The following is a 21,524-nucleotide window of genomic DNA, read 5'->3' on the forward strand; positions in this document are numbered from 1 at the left end:
TTCACAATCCAACAGCCTAGTCGCTGTAACAAAGGTTACCTTTCTGCAAGCGGGACAAAGTCCATTTTCATCTGTGCGGATACGATGCCAACAGAACCTGCAGATTTGGTAACCACATGTGCAGGGGAAAAAGTTGATGTCGTCTATCTCAAGGGGCTCCATGCAAAGAGGACACTCTACGGGATCTTCTTTTACATCAGGACTGCGGGACATCTTCACCAAAACCCAATCAGAAAAAAAACTGAGGCACAGGAGTCCAATGATTCCAAATCTCTTATGGAATAAATTAAAACTGCAGTGATGCGAAGATCTGCAAGAGAAAAACATGAAATCGATCAGATACTACAAAAAAAAAACGGCATTTCGACTGTACTTTAAATAAAATTTGTTCCGACATGGAGCTCGGACGGCATGTGGTAGAAGAACTGCGTTACTTACCTGTAACAGCAGTTATCCAGTATTGGTGTCTTTCATAGATTCACATGCCTGAATCATTCCCCGTCGTCGAGACGGGAGCCTCCGGTACATAAAAAAGTAATGTCCTATAGACATACATAGAGAAAATAGGCCTAAGGGTCTCACCTTAGTAGCCTTTCTTTGTCCTTATGCAAAAAGGACCAAACTCTCACAGTCAGCCAATCAGCTCCGACCTCCCTCTAGAACCTTCCTGGGAGGAGCCTCAGTCCCTCAGATTTTCGTACGCACTCAGCTAGTTAGGCGTAATATTGTGAGAGAGGGATGTGAGACTTCCCAGGGGAGGCGGGAGGGTTGCATGTGAATCTATGAAAGACACCAATACTGGATAACTGCTGTTACAGGTAAGTAACGCAGTTCTTATCCAGTATTAGGGGTGTCTTTCATAGATTCACATGCCTGAATCAGAGTAGCTAGCAATTAGAAATGCACATTCGTGATGGAAAGGTGCCCTGCAGGCATGTTAGACAATGCACACATTGTACTATAGCATGTAAAAAGACAGCATAAGCAGAGCATCACAATAGCAGATAATGTGCATACCTGGATGGCGGGATGAGGGAAGGCTCACCTCACTGAAAGAGATGGCGTAGCACCGCCTGGCCCACTGCTGCATCCTTCTGAAGTTCGAGATCCAGGCAGTAGTGTCTGGAGAAGGTGTGCGGTGACTTCCAGGTCGCCGCTCTGCATATGTCCAGGATCGGCACTCCAGCGAAAAGTGCTGCTGATGTGGACATCGCCCTGGTGGAATGTGCAGTGACACGATCAGTCAAAGGCCGTCCGGCCTTGGTATGACAGAATGCAATCGCTGAGGAAATCCATCTCAAGATGCTTTGCTTCGTGAGAGGCAGGCCCATTCTTGGATTGCTGTATGCCACGAATAGTTGCGAGGATTTTCTGAAGGCTTTGGTTTTATCCAGATAGATCTTTAGACATCTCTTGAGATCTAAAGAATGGAGTGCCCTTTTGGCTGCGGTGGAAGGGTTTGCAAAGAAAGACCTAAGGACTATTGGCTCATTGAGATGAAAGTCCGAAGGCACTTTCGGTATGAACTTTGGGTTCGGTCTTAACATTACTCTGTCCTGTCTGAATTGCATGTATGGATCCTGAATGGACAGGGCTTGAAGTTCGCTCACTCTCCTGGCCGATGTTAGAGCGAGCAAGAGTGCAGTTTTCCATGAGACGTATTTGATGGATGCCCGATGAATGGGTTCAAAGGGATGCCTCATAAGTTGGTTGAGAACTAGGTTCAGATGCCACATTGAGGGGGACTTTCCGAGGCCTCGGAAAGGATCTATAAAGCCCCTTCAGGAATTGTTTGACAAGTCTATTGGACCACAGGGAAGGTCCCGTGAAAGTTCTGGTGAACCTCTATATAGCTGCTAGGTGGACTTTTATGGATGCATGTGCCAGTCCTGATCGTGCCAAGTGCAGCAGGTATGGCAATAGCTGTTCAGGTGTGACGAACAGCAGTTGCAGGCCCTGGTCCGAACACCAAATGCAGAATCTTTTCCATTTAAGAGAGTAGGTTTTGTTGGTACTGTCTGCTCTCGCTTTTGCCAGTATATCTCTGCAGTCCTGCGGGATATTTAGGCCACCGAACTCTCTGTGCTCAGGAGCCAGGCCGATAAGCTGAGCGATTGCAGGTTCGGGTGTTGCACCTGCCCCTTGGACATCGTCAGGAGGTTCGGGTGCTGTCGCAGACGAATCGGTGTCTTGATAGAGAGCCGAAGTAGATCCGAGAACCAGTGTTGTCTCAGCCAGTACGGGGCAATCAGGATCAGGGTACAGGGCTCCGCCTTCATCTTCCTGAGGAGCCTCGGGATCATGGGAAACGGAGGAAAAGCGTACGCAAACACGCTGAACCAACCGATGGAAAAGGCATTCCCCAGTGATCCCTGTTGGGGATGCCAGCTTGCGTAGCTTGGGCATTTGGCGTTCCCCTTGGTGGCAAACAGGTCGATTCTTGGGACTCCCCATTGAGAGAAGATGTGAGTCAGCGCGCTGTCGCTCAGTTCCCACTCGTGGGAGAGTGATCGTTGCCTGCTTAGGGCGTCGGCGATGGTATTGTCCTTGCCCGGCACATAGTCGGCTTTGAGTGCGATTCCCTGCAGCACTAGCCAGTTCCAGATCTTCTGCGATTCGCGTGATAGAGAGAGCGAACGCGTTCCTCCCTGTTTGTTGAGATAGTGCATCGTCGTGGTGTTGTCCGTTTTGACGAGCACTGGGGAGTGCTGGATGCGTGGTAGAAAGGCCTGTAGTGCCAAATACACGGCTCTCAGCTCCAAAAGGTTTATATGAAGCTGTTTTTCCTGAGTGTCCCATTTGCCGCTGATCCGAAGGTCCTGAAGGACAGCTCCCCATCCCTCCAGGGAAGCGTCCGTGGTGATCACCAGAGGTGTTGCCGGAAGGAGAAATGACAGTCCTACGGTCAGATTTTTGCGACGCCTCCACCAGGTTAGACTCTTGGTCATTTTGGGTGTTATCCAGACAGTGTCCTCGAAAGAGCCAGTACTTTGAGTCCATTGGCTCGCGAGCGCCTCCTGCAACGGGCGCATTCTGAGTCTGCAGTGAGGGACGAGGAGTATACAGGAGGACATCATGCCCAGGAGGGATGTATAGGCCCGGACCTTCAGGTGTGTCCTGGTCGCCACAGCCGTGGCCAAGGACAATATCTTGTCTGTCCTTTCCTTCGAGGGAAAGGCTCTTGCGCGCTCTGTGTCCAAGGTTGCTCCGAGGAAGGTAATTTTTGTCGTAGGGACGACACAGGATTTCTTGAGATTGAGGGTTAATCCCAGCCTCTGAAAAAGATTTGTGCAGGCGTTGGAGGATTTGGCTGCGTCTTCCTCTGAGGGTGCTTTCACCAGCCAGTCGTCTAGGTAGGGGAAGACCTGGTGACCCATTTGACGCAGGAAAGCTGCCACTGGTGCAAGGCACTTTGTGAAAATCCGCTGCGCGGATTTGAGGCCGAACGGTAGTACCTTGAATTGATAATGTTGCCCTGCAACCTCGAACCTCAGGAATTTTCTGTGACACTTAAGTGGGAATGTGGTAGTAGGCATCCTGGAGATCCAAGGATGTCATGAAATCTCCTTTTTCTAGAATGCCTAGTATTTCTTGAATCGTCACCATCCTGAACGATTGGCTTCGTAGGAAGACGTTGAGCGCTCGGAGGTCCAGAATGGGCCGCCACTTGTCCTCTTTCTGGCGTACAAGAAAGAAGTGGGAGTAAAAGCCCTTCCCCTTCAGGGGTGCCGGAACGCGCTCGATAGCTCCTTTCTTCAGCATTACAGAAATTTCCTGGAGAAGCAGGCGTAAGTTTTTGTGCGCCCGCCTGCGAGGAGGAGTCCTGGGAGGGATGGTGGTGAATTCGAGGGAATGGCCAAAACGTATAATTTGGAGAACCCACCTGTCCGTGGTTATGAGTTGCCAATTGTTGAGGAAATGGGTCAATTTTCCTCCAATTTGTAAGGAGGGATAGGGTGGCTGGACTGGCTGGAGTAGCTCGTCACTGGCGGCCGCCAGTGCCCCTCTTTGTATTCTTGCCTCTGAAGTTAGATCGTCCATAGGATGATTGACGGCCTTGAGGTTGCTTGTGTTGGTATTGACCTTTGTTAGTATAGGAGTACGAGGACCTATTCTGATAGGAACCTCGATACGAGGACTGTCCTCTGGATCTGTTGCCTCGAAAGGACTGGTTCCGGGACTGTAAGGTACCCAGAGCCCTTGCCGTATCCGTGTCCTTCTTCATGGTTTGCAATGCCTCATCGATTTTGGACCCAAAAAGGTGCTGGCCATCGAAGGGCATGTCCAAGACCTTGGACTGCACCTCCTGGCGGAACGACGTCGCTTTAAGCCATCCCTGACGGCGTAGGACCGCAGCTCCAGCAAGTTGACGAAAGCCAGTCATGGCCGCATCGATAGCACAGTCTATTATTTCGGCTGCTGAAGATTGACCCTCCACTAGTAGAGCCTGGACTTCCCCATGGACTGTGTCCGGCAGGTCTGACAAATATGGGGCTATGTCTTCCCAGAGTTGGCGATTATAACGCCCCAACAGGGCAATGGAGTTGGCCACCTTGACGGTCATGGCCGAAGTCGTGGTGAACCTTTTGCCGATCGTGTCCAGTTTTCTTCCTTCTTTGTCCGGAGGAGCGGACAGCGGGAAAGAAGGGTTGCGGGAGTGTTTCTGGGCCGCTTGTGTGACCACTGAATCCGGTTTAGGGTGCCCATTTAGGCAAACCGCTGCAGACAGTGGGGCTTTGTATTTTTTGTCTAGGCGCGGAACAACCGCAGACACAGAAGCGGGCGTCAGCATTATTTTCTTGCCTTGTTCCCATAGAAATTCTATTATTGGAATAGATTTAGTCGTCTTTTGAGTCTGCTCCTAAAAATCGTGCAAGAAGCATTCAGTTTCTGTGGATTCGATAGCCATATGGAATCTCTTCGCCGCTCTTTCCACAATTTTATGGAAGCCGCCTATGTCTACCGGCGGCAAGTCCGCATGGCGCGGTTGGGGCGATGCTGGTGAGGACGCCACATATTCATACTCCTCATCATGGGTAGAGTGGGCCTCCTGGACCTCTCCTTCCTCCAATTCTTCCTCCTCCTCATCCTCGTCTGACGACACTACCTCCTGAAGTTGAATCTTCTCATGGTGGGCCTGAGGGGGAGGTCGAGACGGTTTTGGGGCTGCCGCTGGGTTATGAACGAGAGGCGGCTGATCTCTACTGTCAGCGTCCGGGAAGCATTGTTTGTAATCCTGTACAAGGAATTTCAGGTCTTTCACCAGAGCAGCAGGTAGGCATATCATGGGGGTAACCTCCGTGCTGACTTTAGTGTGGACGGAGTGCTCCTGGTAAGAGAATTCCTCTACCTCCTCGTCAGTGCTTTGGCATTTGACAAGTAGGTCCGAGATGGAAGTAGCGGGGCCCAGGTGGTCATCCTCTTCTGAGTCTTCACTCTGGAAGATTTCGTTAGGCGGTTGCATCTCCACTTTGCTTGGAGACGTGGTCTCCGGCGTAATATGCGGCTTAGTAGTCTTGCCCAACGCAGGACTGGAGGTGGAAGCCGCCGAAGGCGTCGTCGACGGTGGTAGCGTGAGGGATGACACCTCCACGAGCTTGGTTTTCTTCCATGTGTCTGGAAGCGTCTTAGTCGACGACGAGTCCTCCGTCGACGGCGTCTTTAACTTCGTCGACGACGACGAGTCCTTCGTCGACGGTAGGGTCCTCGTCGACGGAATCTCCGTAGACGGCAATTTGGTCGTCGACGACCGTGACGTCGTCGGTGCACTCGTCGACGGCGAGCCCGTCGTCGATGTCGTTCTCGTCGACGTTTTCGTCGTCGACGTCTTCGTCGTCGATGCCCTCGTCGATGCTGTCGTCGTCGGGGCTGTCGGTGGTGGGTTCGTCGTCGTCGATAGGTTCGTTATCGTCGTCGACGGCGTAGTTTTCGTCGACGGCGTAGTCTTCGACGTCGACAGGGTCTTTGTCGTCGACGATTTCAGCAGTAAAACAGAGGAAATAGGTCTACCTGTCGATGGCGATGATGGAGATGTCATCGTCGACGGTGAAAGAGACAACGCTGACGTCGTCGACACCGTGGTAGTTACTGAGGTAGTCCTCTGGGCAGGTCTGCTAGATGCCTGAGCAGGCTTTTTAAAAGTCTGAGTATCCTTAACAGACACAGAAGATGTCGTAGATCTTGCCTCTGAAGACTTCTTGGCGGTCTTCCTAGGAGGGGTGTCTGAGGGGCCAGGGGAAGTTACCCTTGGCCTCTTTTGAGAGACTGCTGAGGTTTTAGAGACACTACTTTCGGAAGATTCCAGAGTGTCTCTGTCCTGGAGTCTGTCGAGCCAGATGAGAAGGCGGCCTTCCCTGTCTCTCACGGTCTTTCTAGGGAAAGACCTACATATTTTGCAGTCTGCAGGGACGTGGTCCGGATAAAGGCAATATAAGCATAAGGTATGCTTATCATCCACATGGAGCCTTTTCTTCCCACATGAAGAGCAGGCCCTGAAAAGGGCTTTCTTCTGGGATTCAGACATCGAAGAAAGCAGTGGAAAGAAAACACTTACTGCCTCAAAGTGTTACTGAAGTAGTCCTTGAAGATTGTAGAATGAAGATTCACTTTTCAAAGGAAAGTAGATGATTTATAAGGAATCCTGAGAAGAGCTCAGGCTGGAGACTCCCTAGCACAACGTGCGGTAGAAAATCTGAGGGACTGAGGCTCCTCCCAGGAAGGTTCTAGAGGGAGGTCGGAGCTGATTGGCTGACTGTGAGAGTTTGGTCCTTTTTGCATAGGGACAAAGAAAGGCTACTAAGGTGAGACCCTTAGGCCTATTTTCTCTATGTATGTCTATAGGACATTACTTTTTTATGTACCGGAGGCTCCCGTCTCGACGACGGGGAATGATTCAGGCATGTGAATCTATGAAAGACACCCCTAATACTGGATAATTATTTTAAGGGTATCAGATTTCTTTTTTCCTTCAGCCTATTTTATCCCTTTACTAGGAAAACCGACATTCTATCTCCAAGTACCTAGTCTTGAGGTACACTCAATATTATACTACACAATAAGAATGCTGGCCAGATCACGCCAGTCTCAAACTGCTTTCAAAACATGCGAGAAAGTGAAGTGTCATGAAAAATTATCTGCATACTCAGACAGCATAACTAATGGTTCAAGGGAAACATTTAAAGTGTGGGGAGGGACCAATAAATACAGAAGAGTGCATCTCGTAGAATGATGCTCAAAGTATTTCAAACTTATCTTGGTATATGGTGCCCTAGTAAAAACATTTTGCACACAAAGGACCACCGTGCTCTGTGAACCGCGTCGACACCCCAGCAAAAGAGCGAGTTCCCCACTATTGGACAAATTAGTGAGAGATAAAGGCTTGATATAATATGTTCTAAACAAAATGCTCTCCTAGCTCACAGATTGGTCAAAAAGTACCTCAGTAGGAAATTCTGGAGGTTACTGATGTGGAAAGTACATTAAAGGACATACCATCTCTATTGCTACCCACTTAAATATCCTTTTTTTAGCACAATGCAATGCGGTGTTTAGCTGTTGTATGTTTCCGAGTCAGCACTGTTGGCGACCTCTGAAACGGTGCTGACAGATCTCACGCTGACTCACTGCGCACACAGCGTTAACCCAGCTACAGCGAAGAGGTGTCGATTCACCCTCTGATCATACTGGTGCAACTACTTACATTATTCATACTTCCTCCATTCTCGACAAATTATTTGATAAGAGCACTACTTATTGGAGTTGCTGTACAATTAAGCTCGATCCAAATCAGGTTGTACAAGGATCCCATTAAATGTACAATTTTTCGTACATACATGAAGGTGTGACGTGGCCTGCTCCCCTATGGTGCCAAACATGGTGTTTTGGAGCTTTTTCTGCTCTATGTGGAGCCAAACCCAAGCATGATTTTACAACCTCCCATTCACTGATTCGATTAAAGCACATAATAAAAGCCTCAAATAAAGCCAAACAATTTCAGCTCTCTACCTCTAGCACAGCAGTCAACCAGTCAAAAGTCATAAAGGTGACTTTCAAGCCAGTATTTAAGTCCCAGAATGAGTGGCACTAGGAGGTTGAAACCCAATACTGGCTCAAAGTCACCCTAACATGGGTCAGTTAAAAGACATACGTGTGTTTAATCACAAATGTTTTTTCAGTTCACTTGTTAAAAAACACCAAGGCAATAGGTCATTTAATACTCAACTATAGAAAAATCGGGGTCCCAGGAAAAAAATGTAAAAGGAGGAATGTGAGTGCAAACAAAATGCATAGTACCCAAGTATTTAGACTGATATCGCCTCATGCTTTCCATTCACAGGTTGTATGCATCCATTATATAAAGCAGGGTTTGTCTTATATCAGTGTCTAATTACTCAAAAAACCTAGATACAGGTATAAGGCGCAGAGAATGGAACAAATCAACTTCTAGTAATACATGGCCAACAAATTCACCTCCCACAACCAACCACTACGAACAACCAGCTTGGCAACGGGCTGCCAATCTTCCAGCAGTTCTTCCATCACCCCACCCCCCCATCCCCACCTCAAAAAGTATCACTACTGCTCAACATAGGGGCCAATATATTTTTACTTAACTTAAGCAAATAAAAGCCCATCCTTCTGTCCACAAGAATTTCTACTAGGGGTACACACATGGCACTGTAATGCTGTTAAAGCGTATTTGATAACAAGGCGATCTGCAGTGTTTGTTTTTCTCTGGGAGCAGCACAGATGGGGAGGGCAGTCATAAGAAATGCATTGCAGACACAGCACCCTCCCCTTCCATCATTAACTTCAGAGTTTAGTTTAATGTTTAGATGTATGGAATGGCCAGGGCTACACTAGCCTACATGGCTTTTTAGGTCGGTCTTCACAGTGTAGTTGTCACCTGAACTTGTGATGAGCAAAGAAAAATGTAAAAGAGCTTTCAGAAAACTACTTATAGAAGAATGTAGGCTTCACTTGCATTTTGTTTCCCATGAATACAGGTTTTTTTTTTTTTTGAGTTTTATATAGCGCAAACTAGAACCGAACCGAATCAGTTATCAGAGCGCTTTACATAGCACCAGTTACGTTACATGAGGACACACTTTCATTTTAGGCACGGGGAGATTAAGTGATTTGCCCAGAATCACAGGGGTTTTTTGGCGTCGTTACCGAGACTCGAACCCAGTTCCCCAGGTCCGAGGTTGAGCGCCTTAGCCGTTAGGCCAATAACACTGCTTTACGGCAAAACCTTTACTCGATACATCAGGACTGAGTTGCTTTTTGGGCAAGCCAATGATCACTGCTATAGGCCTGATCTGTTTGCTTTGAAAAGCTGTGATAAAGGCATTAAGCCATACGTATTTATTGTTTAAAGAATATGTCAAAGACAATAGGCATTTAAGTGTATTTTATTACTCTATATTAAAGCCTACAAACATATTTTGCTACATAGAATCTCACAGATTGTAGCAGATAGGGTTGTTACAACTAGAACAAACATTAAAGGAACTAGCAGAGCAGCTCTGAGCAGAGATAGAAAGCTCCTACAAAAAGCAAACTTATATTTGGCTCAAATGGTGGTGGATCTGTCGAATCATGTTTGAGAAGATGGGGAAAGCAAACATGAAAGGAAAACTAATGCTCGATAAGACTAAACATACTCCGGTTTATAAAAATGGCACGGGTATACACTCCTATTGAAACACAGTCAAGGGAGGATCATCATTTTTACATTCTTGCAACATTAACTTTTCTGTATTCCTTTTCAGACAACAAACAAAACTACAGAAGAAAAATGTAAACACTTTATGGTCGGGTAAATATAATGCAGACAGATAAAGCCACATTAATTGTATTTGGTCTTTCTGAAAATTACCCTTACAACAAACCCATGCCCTTCATTTTCATCTGCTGGCTAAGCAGCCCTTTACTTCGTTCTATTAGTGTTGGTCTCTTAAACTGCTAATACCAGTACGCATTAATAGGGCACGATTCTTTGAGGATACTGCTTGCACACACAGCAATCACAGTCCCTCTGCTTATCAATATATAAATAGTAGTCAGAGAACGCTTCTTGTAACTCACTAGCCTTTCAAGAATGTTAACTTGACTGTTTGGTGCCCCTGTAGTTTGGGAACATTTGGATCCCTTTGCCCCAGTACTGTTGGTATATAAGAGTAAACTCAGCTTTTCACAAGGATCTGAAAGGACTATTTACAGCATCCACTACTACTCAATCTTCTAGGGCAATGATCCAGTCAATCTCTTCCTCCAGCACGAGAATACCTTTTTGGGTCACTATAGCGCATTAAAATTCGTATTCATTTATTAATTAATTCAATGTAGGCAGGAAACAATGCTTTCAATGCATGTGGAAACCAGGGAAATTCCACGGTTCTGTTCCACAAACCTTAATTGGTGTAGACAAGGTTACAAAGCATGTCAAGCCCATCTCAACCTTATGTATTCACTTGGGTATTGTAATATAGAAGGTGTGGACAATATTTGTCCACGTCTTAAAGTACAGACACAAACTACAGAACCCAGAGGATACTTGACATATATTGACTTAAGCTTTTTTAATTCTAAAAAAAAATAAAAATAGACCCTACATACCCTTAATTGCAGAGGTTTCATTTGATAATACTAAACTGACTGGGATGACAATTAATGGATACAATCCAAGAATCAGACTTGCTGCTTTATTTATGAAAGGCTGGAATAGTTGAATGTTTCCAGAGTGCCCAATTAAAAGTTTAAACAAGCATTTACAATGCAATAGGTCTCGCATTGACGCAAGTTTGAGCTATTGGCATTGCAAATAACAATGCCTTTTATTTTTGTTTTCTTTTTAAAAACAAATAAAAGGCATTGTAATTTACAATGCCAATTGCTTAAACTCGCGTCACTGCGAGACCTATTGCATTGCAAATGCTTGTTTAACTTTGCATGGGTGCTAGAATACAAAGCAGGCAGTCTAGTAGTGCGTACTGGAAGGGCTAACTTCCAGGACAAACCCTGTGTTAGACTCATGGTTCAACCTTACATTATAGTCTGGGAAGGCAGGGTGTACGCCTGGGAGAGCGCAGCGAGAGACAGGCTGCTCCGGGAAATGAGTGCACCATGCGCAATAGTCTGCGACTGCAGGCAGGTGGAGGCTGCAGGCTGGCACTCTGCGTGCACATCACTGGGGCGGGGGAGGGTCAGGGGCTCCGGGCTGCACTGAACGTGCACACCACAGGGAGGAGGGGGGAAATGAGGGGGGAGGGGGGGGGGAGGCCTTCGGGCTGCCAATGAGCGTGCACACTACTGGGATGAGGAGGGGGGCACAGGGCCGTGTGCACATGGCACACCGCTGGGGCGAGGGTAAAGCGGGTTCACCCGGGTGCGTGCACACCGCTGGGAGGGGTAGAGGCTACAGGTTGCCACTGAGCGTGCACATCGCTGGGGGAAGAGGCTGCGGGCTACCACTGAGCGTGCACACCACTGGGAGGGGTGGCAGAGGCTGCGGGCTACCACTGATCGTGCACACCGCTGGGGAAGGAGTGGGACAAAGGACTGCACTGAGCGTGCACACCACTGGGGTAGGGGGGGCAGAGGGTTGCGAGCTGTCACGGCATTGCACGTGCACACCACTGGGGAAGGAGGGCTGCAGCCTGGCACTGAATGTGCCGGTTGCTGGGGGCAGAGGGTTGCGGGTAGCACTGAAAGTGGACACCTCTGAGGGCAGAGGGCTGCAGGCTGGCACTGAACGTGCACACTTCTGCGGGTGGGGAGGGGGCGAGAGGGCTGTGGGCTCCCAATGAGCTTCCACGCATCTGTGGGACAGAGGGCTGCAGGCTGGCATTGAACGTGCACACCACTGGGGAAGGAGGGCTGCAGGCTGGCACTAAACGTGCACACCGCTGGGGGGGAGGGGCAGAGGGCTGCAGGCAGGATTCTACCTTTGAGAGCATACCACACTGTATTCTGAGGTGAAGTGGGGGATGGTAGTGGGGAGGGGTCGGGGGGTGTAAATGGTATAACATCAGAGGTGGCCGGGTCAACAAATTAATAGAGGGAGCCAGAGCAGAGCGTTGAAAAGCCGGGCTTGCCTCAGAGAGTCCGTGCACCAAATAAACATCGAAAATATTTGGCACGTTAAACACACAAACGATGTCATGGAAATAAAAGCCAGAGTCTGTTCAGAATTCAAAAACAGTCTGTTTATTAACACGAGGAATCATTTCACCACAGTACTGCAGATTATACCAAGGCATTGATAAGCCCTTATAAAAACAGACTGTTTTTTTAACATCAACTTAGAAACATTGATGCCCTCCATCCACCATGACGACGTCACTAGTGATTTGAGTCAGTTGTCATGGTACCCTAACAATGGCATAGATTTGTATTATGTATAATGCAGCATTATAGCCTTTAACCAAATGCAAGAGGTCTTGTGAGATAATGATGACAAGCGTGGTCCCGAAAGCGAATGAGGATCGCACCGGAGCATGGGGATCTCTTGTCTTTATGGGGCCATGTGTTTAAACACATGGCCACAAAGATAAGAAAGTGCTTCACGACAGCCGTGAAGCAGGCGAGACAGTCCGGCTCGCTGGGGAGAGGGCGGCAACCAAAAACACTCATTTCCAATGGCAGGTGTCCGTTTAGCATAAATGGTGATGCCGGCCAATGGAAATGACGGGCAGGGCTTTAGGCCCTCTTCTGAAAGTCCTTCTAGGCAATAAATCACGCCGAGAAAGCTACGCATGAGCGCAGCAACGCTAGGCGAGACCTAAAAAAACAAATCAAACAGATAGACAGGGAAGAGGGAGGGGGCAGGGGCATAATGTGAAACTTAAATAAGTCCTCAGGGCGCCTAGTACCTTAAAAAACTTTCAGGTAAGCATTTTCTATATAGGATATAACATAAGTGTTAACATAGATAATTAACTTAAAAGCTGTGCCTCAGAAGTGCTTAAGAAGATGTTTTATTCATTTCTCTCCTTTTCACCACAAAATCTTTTCCAAGTGATTATTAAGGGCGGGGGGGGGCCTTTTGATTAGGCGAGAGGGTGTAGTCTGCTATCCCCAATGCTCTATTGTGTGACCAGCGATATATCTTTTGACCTGCAACGGTAGAGAGCACTATTTTAAGGTCCTGTGGGAAGCAGGGGTCCAGGTGGTGGTGTAGTTGGGCGGAACTCAAATTTTTACATGACAATCTGCTTAAAAACCCAATCTGAGACTGGCTTTTGCTGTGCAGCAAAGAGATGCATCAGACGGCTCCAATCCAATCACATCGCTTGCCTTGGAAAAGAAGCTGACCTGAGCTGTCAATCACAGGCACACTCCGGGGCTGGGACTTCAGTGCACTTAGCCTAAGCACCCACTGTAAGAAAGTGGCTCTGTATATACTGGACCAAGGTAAGGTACAGTGTGTAAAGAGTCCACAGTCACCAGACGTTTGGCAGAGGTTAAAGTTAGATATAACCTTACTCTCTAAAGTAGTAGCTTGGTCGAGCAGTAAGGCAGTATCAGAGGACAGTGTAAAGCATTTTTTGTACACACTCAGTCAGCAAATGGTCTCACACACTCAATAACTAAACTCTAGGCCAATTGTTTTGTATCAAAAGATATAGTTTTATTTTAGAATTAACAAGGTATCAAAATATACTTTCTCAGAATGAGTTACTGTAGTTAAATACTTTTCAAATAGGCAATAGCCTTTTTGATTACAATAGTTACAGTTGCTGCAATAGGCAACACAATTTCAAACACAATGCAACATTGAGCTCAATGGGAATTTCTAGTTAAACGCAATTAGTTACTTTGTTGATTACTTTTCTAACCACAGGACTGGATCCTAGATTCAGTCCAGGGACATTTCCTGTAAACAGTTAAGTAAAAGCGTTTTGGTAACAGTAGTGATTTTTAAGGAATATTATTGTATTTTAAAAGTTGACACTTAAAAACGTTTTCACATACAATCACCAATGTTATCCTACGGGAGGAAATTCACTTAGCAGGTAAGTAGTGTTATGATAACTTTTTCTTACTCGGGGTTGGATCCTGGAACCAGCCCTGGTGCATCTCCTGTAAACAGTTAAAAGAATACGTTTAAGTCATACAAGCGATTTTTAAGGAATATTTGTAGTTTCTGAAAATCGGCACTTAGAAACTTTTCTGGTGAAAACTAGACAATGGATCCCTATGGAAGGAAATTCAGGTTACTGGTAAGTACGGTTGGATTATTTTTCAGGGTCAGTGCTGGGCTAAAAGATTAAGCACTGGGTTCTCTCCTGATAACAGGTGAGTAAATCGGAATTTGTTGTTCAGCTGATTTTAGATGAATATTTTAACGTTTCAAAGCTCCACACCAGTCAATATTAGCCTGTGGAAGAAAAATGAGTTATCTGCTTTTGGATAAGTACTCGACGGGCAGAGAAGGTTCTGGGCATAGACTCAGGGGTCTGCCAGGGTCAGGTAGGTACAGTTGATACACCATCAGTGGCACAGGGGCAGCCAGATGCAGAGGTAGTTAGGCAGAGTGTTATCCAATGAGAGGCAGGGGGCATTTGGTTGGTGGCTGCTGGCATGCAGGCCACGCGGCTGTGGGAGCTGGGGGCAAATGGGGAAGTAGATTAGGACAAAGGTTTGCTCTACCAGACGCACTCGGGCGGCTGGGTGCAGGGGGCTTTTGAGCCGTCGGGCGCTAAATGTTAGTTAATGGAGATCTTGGAAAGTGAACAAAGGCTGCAGGCTCGGGACGGTGATTCTTCAGGAGCGACCAACACTTCGAGGGGTAAATTGGGATCTTGGAGGATAGGTAGGCACCCCGGAGTTGGGCGCGGGGGGCGCCAGGTGCAGGGGTGTCCTTTGATGTTGGGAAATCTTACCCTCTGCTGGTTGCGGTTGGAGGGGTCCCTTGTTTGGAGGCTGCAGGCGTCATCTGGGTCGTCGAGGAGGGTCCTTGGGCACTGGATTCCAGGTCAGAATCGCCGGGGGGACGTCCTCAGGGTCTTTGTCCACTCAGGCACAGGCCGGGCTTGGCGGGAGCAGAGTGTGCAGGATTTGCGGTTTCTGGCTGGCACCAGGGGTATTGCTGTTTGAGCAGAACCACTGCTCATTTGAGTCACAGTCTCTAAGAGGTTCAAGAAAGGCAGGTCCTCCAGGGTTCCCGAGGTTGCTGTCCGCAGGAGACACCGAGATTTATCAGGAGCAGGTTCAAGGATCAACAGGCCAGTAGGGCTGGGGCCAAGTCAGTTGGTGTTGTCCTCTTCTTAGCAGCTGCACGGCAGGTCTTCTTGTTTTGAAATTGGGATCTGAGGAAGGAAAGTTCAGGGTGCCCCTAAATACTAAATTATGGGGTGTTACAGGTAGGGGAAGGGCAAGGACCAATAGGTCCCTGTCCGGGGGCGAGTACATCCGCTATCCTGCTCCGCTCATGTGGGAGGGGGACTAAAGCCTATCTCTGACTGGGCAGGGCTTCCCATCCTCAAGATGGCAAGAGCCCAGAGTTGTGCTTCACCTCGCCTCTCCCACTTGAGGGGTGGAGTTGGCACAGTCTGGCACACCCCCTTTCCTCACGTAGGGTTTCCCGCCTGTCTTCCCGCCAGAGTGGGGGTCAGAACCGGTGGGGGCCAGTTGCCGAGTACAGCAAGTGGCCTGGAGAAGCTCGCAAAGGCAGCTGGCCTTTGAAGTTTTCCCCTGCCAATCCTGGGGGAGGAGACGGAGCACCTCGCCCAGGATGTGCATTGTTGCAGGCCCAGGAGAGCGGGGGCTCTATACCTGGGGGTCCAGCAACATGTCTGCTGTGTGGCAGCCTCTCAGACACATGGATTGTAGGTTAGGTTTCAGGGGGCATCTCTTAGATGCCCACTGTAGTACATTTTACATTAAATCCCACACTGGCATCAGTGTGGGTTTAATGTGCTGAGAAGTTAGATATCAAACTGCTCAGTGAAGCCATCATGGTGCTGTGGAGTTCATAATGACAACCTCACAGCACCATATACTCTTAATGGCATCACTGCACTTACAGTGCCCAGGAATGGCCCTGGGTACTGTAGGGGCACAGGGCTCATGCACCTGTGCCCACACCACTGGCATAGGGCACCCAGCTAGAGGGGTGACTGATGTATGCCAGGGCAGCGGGCTTGAGGGCATGGCACACAGGGATGTGTGCCATGTAGACTCTTTGTTCAGTTCTGCACCAGGACACTCAGCCTGCAAAGGCACTGTGTGTGTGTGTGTGTGTGTGTCAGGGTGCAGGGCCCCTAAGGGGGGCACAATAAGTGCTGCAGCCCTTAGGGGTCTTCTCTGGTCACAATGCCCTGAGTACCTATTGTACCATTTACCAGGGGCTGACATGTGGCCAGAGATGCCAATTGGGTTTTAGTTTCAACACAGTTTTAGGGAAGGAACACAGGCCCTGGGCACCCAATTGGTAGGAGCCCAGGGCATACTCAGTCAAAGCACATCAGCAATTCAGCAAAAAGTGGGGGCATACCATGCAAGAAAGATGGCACTTTCTCACACCCACCCAGTTGGCTGCACATGGCTGCAATATGTGAGAACATGAGTACAGTGCAAGAAGCAGAGATCTGACTGTCAGATACCCACTGTCATGTCAACAGTGGGTTTTCCAGAGCATTAGGGGCCCTCCGGCAATGTTATGTTATATAGAACTTGTAAAGCGCATCTTGCACTCAGGGGTGCATCATGGCGCGCCACAGACCCCAATAGACACACACAATCCTAACTGGGGCAATCAGATAAGTGAGCTACATATACCATCAGGTGAGGAAAAGATCCAGGTTTTAAGGGCCTTTCTGGACATGGTCTCTGTTTGAATAAAACAAGGTTGTTTAGGGAGCATATTCCAGGCTTTGGTCCCTAGCACCACAATTGATTTCCCACCCTTTGTCGTACATCTAAAACCTGGGGGATTAAAATGATTCGAAGTGGAAGATCTGAGAGTGCAGTGTGGCACATAGTGGGCAAACCAGGATCGGAGATAGTGGGGGCCTGAGGAGTTGAAGGCTCTGTAGGTAATTACAGATTAGATCTTAAAGAGGACTCTTGTGGATGGGCAGCCAGTGTAGCGCTTTAAGGGCAGCTGAGGCTGTAGAGCTACTGGGCCATTTTAAAACAAGCCGTGGGGCTGCATGCTGGTCCATCTGTAATTTGTTTAGGACTGATTTACTGACTGGTAATATGGAAGAATTCTCAGAAATATTTATTTTAACCTGAGATGAGTGACACTTGTTATGGTAGGGCTGGCCTGGCCAGCTGCAGGATGCAAGCAAAGTAGAGCAACTGAGCGTAACAACTAGTTGCAAACATACATAAAATATAATGTATTTAGAATCACTGACCAAGGGCAGTCCTTTCTCCTTGGTAACGGAACGGTTATAATAGGATATAGATCTGAATGTTTCATGTTTTGTCAGGACTCTTTGCCTGTTATCGGAAATTTACGCTGGTAGAGACAGGCTTCTCAAGTTTCACAGTTAAATAGGCACTGTTCACCTAAGTTGCTTGGCTTGAAAAGGTGACGCTCACAGCTAATTAGACTCTTGAAAAAGGACCAAAATCTGCTGCTACAAGGTGTAAAGTAAAATATAAAATAACTGTATAATAAGATGCCTGTAGGATAAGATGCCAGTAGATGAGGACATCCTGCTATGGTTTTGCTTTTTTTGCACAACTATTATTCCGGGGACAATTGCTTGGTATGGGAAAACTACTTCTGTTCACTTTAGTTCTTTACCTGTCAAAGTAGTTCCTGAGACTCAGCAGCGCAAGTTTAAGGGAATGAAGAAAGATCTTTGAACTTAACAGAAAATGAACAAGGTACAGTAAAATCAATAACAGAGCACCCTAAATCCTGCAATCACCAATGAATGGGCAAAGGTTGGTACTCTTATCTGCACCTGTAAAAGACAAGAATGTAGCAACTGGAAATACAACTAGCTCTAGTATTCATAAAGCAAGGAAAGAACAGATCAGCAAAGTCACAATGGTAACGGGCCTTGTACCACATCGTGACAGCTAGCAATACAGATGGGTGGGAGTGACAATACACATCCTACTATCCTGCCCAGGGCAAAGTCGATTACTGGTCGGCGGCTCCAGTGGCGCAGTAAATGTATGATCAATAATCAATACATAACATAATGTCTAATAACAATATGAAGGTTTCTGGGGATGTAGGAGGGAAAAACATAGATCATAACACCAAGTTTATATCATCAACGATATTGTATTTTGCGAGAAAGATTGCTTCAATATTTACATTTTACACAGTGTTTTGAAAGGTGCAAAAGTGTCCCAAGTGTATAGAGTGAACCGAAGAAGTAGTAGAACATACAGTTAAGTGACAACAAGTGACAGTTATATACACGGTTTCTACAAGGGATAGTTTACAAGGGAAAGGGAAATGACCAATAAAGCAATTATCAAAAAATGTTCACAATGATTATTTTAAATCATAGACACTGGTTGTATGGTTCATTCCCTTATAGCGTCGACCGCGTTGCGACCAGTCAGAGGATGGAGGGTCTCATCAGGACTGGGGAGGTGTGGGACATCTGTGGAGGACATCTAAACAAGGTTTAAGGGCTTGTAAACACTATGTGTTAGGAATAAAATTGAGAAAGGGAAGGACAATTATGGAGGCCTAGTTACCTGGAAGGAACGGCTCAGTGGCTCAGTGATTAAAAGTGCCAACCATGCGTGAGATAAGGAAGATGGAATTACTTACAGTGGACCCAGCCGGGTTCTGTGGCATGTAGGGGGAAAGGAAAAGGATAATGGTCAGGAAAAAATGCACATTGCGCGGCGAAACAGGTGAGCTTAACCCAAAGGGTGGAGTACTTACCACTGTGAGTGGTAGGATCGGAGACGAGGATATCTGCTTGTTGGCAGGGTATCTGTGTAGGTATCACCAGGGTGGTAGAGGGTGTGTACCACTGATGGAGCTATAATAAGCACGGTTAATGTGGCAAACCAGGATGATGCCTGCGGAGGGTAGAGGCATAAACTGAGTTAGCAGAGGCTCGCCACGAGGTAGAGCAGGCAAGTCAATGTGGCAGGGAAATGTAGGGCGTCTCACCTGGGGAGTAGCGCGATCGCTACTTGCAGTCTGTCTGAGTCGGACTGATGTGGCCAGGATAGCACGCGTATGCAACGTACACGAGGGATTTACCGTGTTACGTGTAGTGCGTGTGCAGGGAAAAACAAAGAGCTGAACGCTCGATCTTTGTCGGTTTGAGTGGTGAGAAGGGAGCATAGTTGGCACAGAGTTGGGGATGAGCTCTGAGGGAGAAGCGGGGCCAGGTATGGATTCAGTGCATTCGTGAGGCACAAGGTACATGCAACACATAGAATTACCGTACTGTACAAAATTACTGGCATTCGTCATGTTTACAAAGTTTACATTTTCATATTGACAATAGCAATAACTAAGTGGGTTAGAGGAGCATGCATGTCCGAAAATACATATTCTTGTAGAGATAGTGATGTTGTACAAGGTACTTAGGAACAAAGGGAGCGGTAAGGGGCAAGCATGGAATAGGATGCAACATCGCAACATCAGTGCATTCTAAGTGAGACAATGTGAAAATGACGGAATGTCCGGAGCAGTTGTGGTGTATGTGGGGGAGGCCAGGTACAGCCGGAAAGCATATGGCTACACGTCGGCCGACGTGTATGGAGTCAAGAGTGCTATGGCAATCAGTTACTACCCAAGGGTCGCTACAAAGCCTCTCCATTCCTACAAGGAATTGAGGCCCTCATTGATAGAGTTCATTCTGTCAATCCAATGACATTCACGTCGCTGCAGTATCTGTGCAATGTTGCCACCTCTCTCTGGCAATTTGGCAATGTCAATCACTTGCCATTTAATTTCGTCAGCTGTGTGGTTTCTGTCTATAAAGTGTGAGACGAGGGGGGCAGTGACGACTGACCTTCTGATGCGGCTGCGATGTTGCATATCCTTGCCTTGATGGGTTGTTGTGTCTGTCCAATGTATGGAAGACCGCAAGGACACCAAATGCAGTACACAACGTTGCAAGTGTTACTATTGGAAAAAAAATAAAGCGCGTGTTCACAATTGCCATGTTTAAATGACGTGGTATTCTCTGTAAAAGGACATATGACACATTTACCACATTTGTGGTGACCAACAATTGGCGGGAGACCCCAAGCTGATTCCAATGTGCCTGTTTTTCTTATTACCTCAGTGGAGGATCTAACTAGATGATCTTTAATGTTCCCGGCCCTTTTGTATGCAAATAGGGGGAACCTCCATCAAGGGATCTATACTCTTAATGATGTGCCAATGTTTGGTGATGATGTTACGGATCTTGTTTGTGTGTCCCCCAAAAGTAGTCACGCAGACGATTTTTTTCATCTGTTTCTTGGGTTTGGTAACGAGCAGTACCTCTCTAGGGCAGTACTAAGTCCGTTTGAGTGATCTTTTCACAATTTTGTTGGGATACCCTCTCAGTAGTAGTTTTTTTCAATATTTCTGCCTCATTCATGTAGTCCACCTTACGGGCACAGTTCCTACGGATGCGTAAAAACTGACCGAAAGGTAGACCATCTCTCAGAGCTCTTGGGTGTTGGCTATTGTAGGATAGTATTGTGTTTCTTTCTGTGGGTTTTCTGTGAAGCGAAGTAAACAGTTTGGCATCAGCATGTTGGATGTTTAAATGCAAAAATGCGATGGTGGATTTATGTAGCGTTGAGGTAAACGTGTGATGTGTTTGGATTGGATTCAGGTAAGTAACAAATTCATTGAAATTGTCTTCACTACTCCTCCACACTAACAAAATGTTGTCTATGTAACTATACCAACACCCAATGGGAGTGTGTTGAGGGTTGAGACTACTAAGTGCAAAGGTCCGCTCTACGTGGTTCATATAAATATTCGCCAAATTTGGAGCAAAAACTGCCCCCATGCTGGTGCCGAAGCATTGTTGGTAATAGTGTCCATCTGACACGAAATAGGTCTGCAGTGTTAAAGGAGCAATGAAATTATGAAGGAATTAGGAACAGTGAATGGTCTGGGTCTAGTATTGAGGAGTTGCTCTATGAATTGAATGCTTTCAGATTGTGGGATGTCTAAAGTAGCTAGCCAATCAGTGTCTATATTGTTCATTAATCCTTCTACCAGGTTGATCATGTGCATTGTGTCGCGCACATAGCTCTTTTGTAAGGGGACAAAATCTCTGATGAAAAAAATCAATATATCTTCCAATCGGTTAGAGGATAGATCCGCAACCTGATAGAATGGGTCTACCTGGTGGGTGGGTGACACTTTTGTGTATCTTGGGAAGGGTATATAGAACCGGGTTCGGAGATGTTCTGCATTTAGAAATTCAAATTCTATCATAGTCAGAAAGCCAAGTTCCAAACCTTCTGTTATACGTAAAATCTCCTCGTGAAATTCTGGCAGTGGATTTGGTTTTAATTTTTTGTTGTGTTTTACTTCAGAGATTGGTTTACTAATCTCTGCGTCATAGTCA

General features: G+C 47.0%; 1 protein-coding gene across 9 annotated transcripts in view; it reads right to left on the reverse strand.

Moving 5' to 3' along the window:
- Positions 1–21,524, reverse strand: part of CNOT4 (CCR4-NOT transcription complex subunit 4) — a 681,024-nt gene that overhangs the window by 575,917 nt on the left and 83,583 nt on the right. For all 9 annotated transcript variants that reach the window (XM_078671728.1, XM_078671694.1, XM_078671703.1 and 6 more), the window contains one exon: positions 40–310. In XM_078671728.1, the coding sequence (XP_078527854.1) occupies positions 40–213 (174 nt within the window). In that variant the 5' untranslated portion in view covers positions 214–310. The remainder of the gene's footprint in view (positions 1–39; positions 311–21,524) is intronic.

Source organism: Lissotriton helveticus, chromosome 1_1 (genome assembly GCF_964261635.1).
Source record: "Lissotriton helveticus chromosome 1_1, aLisHel1.1, whole genome shotgun sequence".
NCBI classification, from domain to species: Eukaryota; Metazoa; Chordata; class Amphibia; order Caudata; family Salamandridae; genus Lissotriton; species Lissotriton helveticus.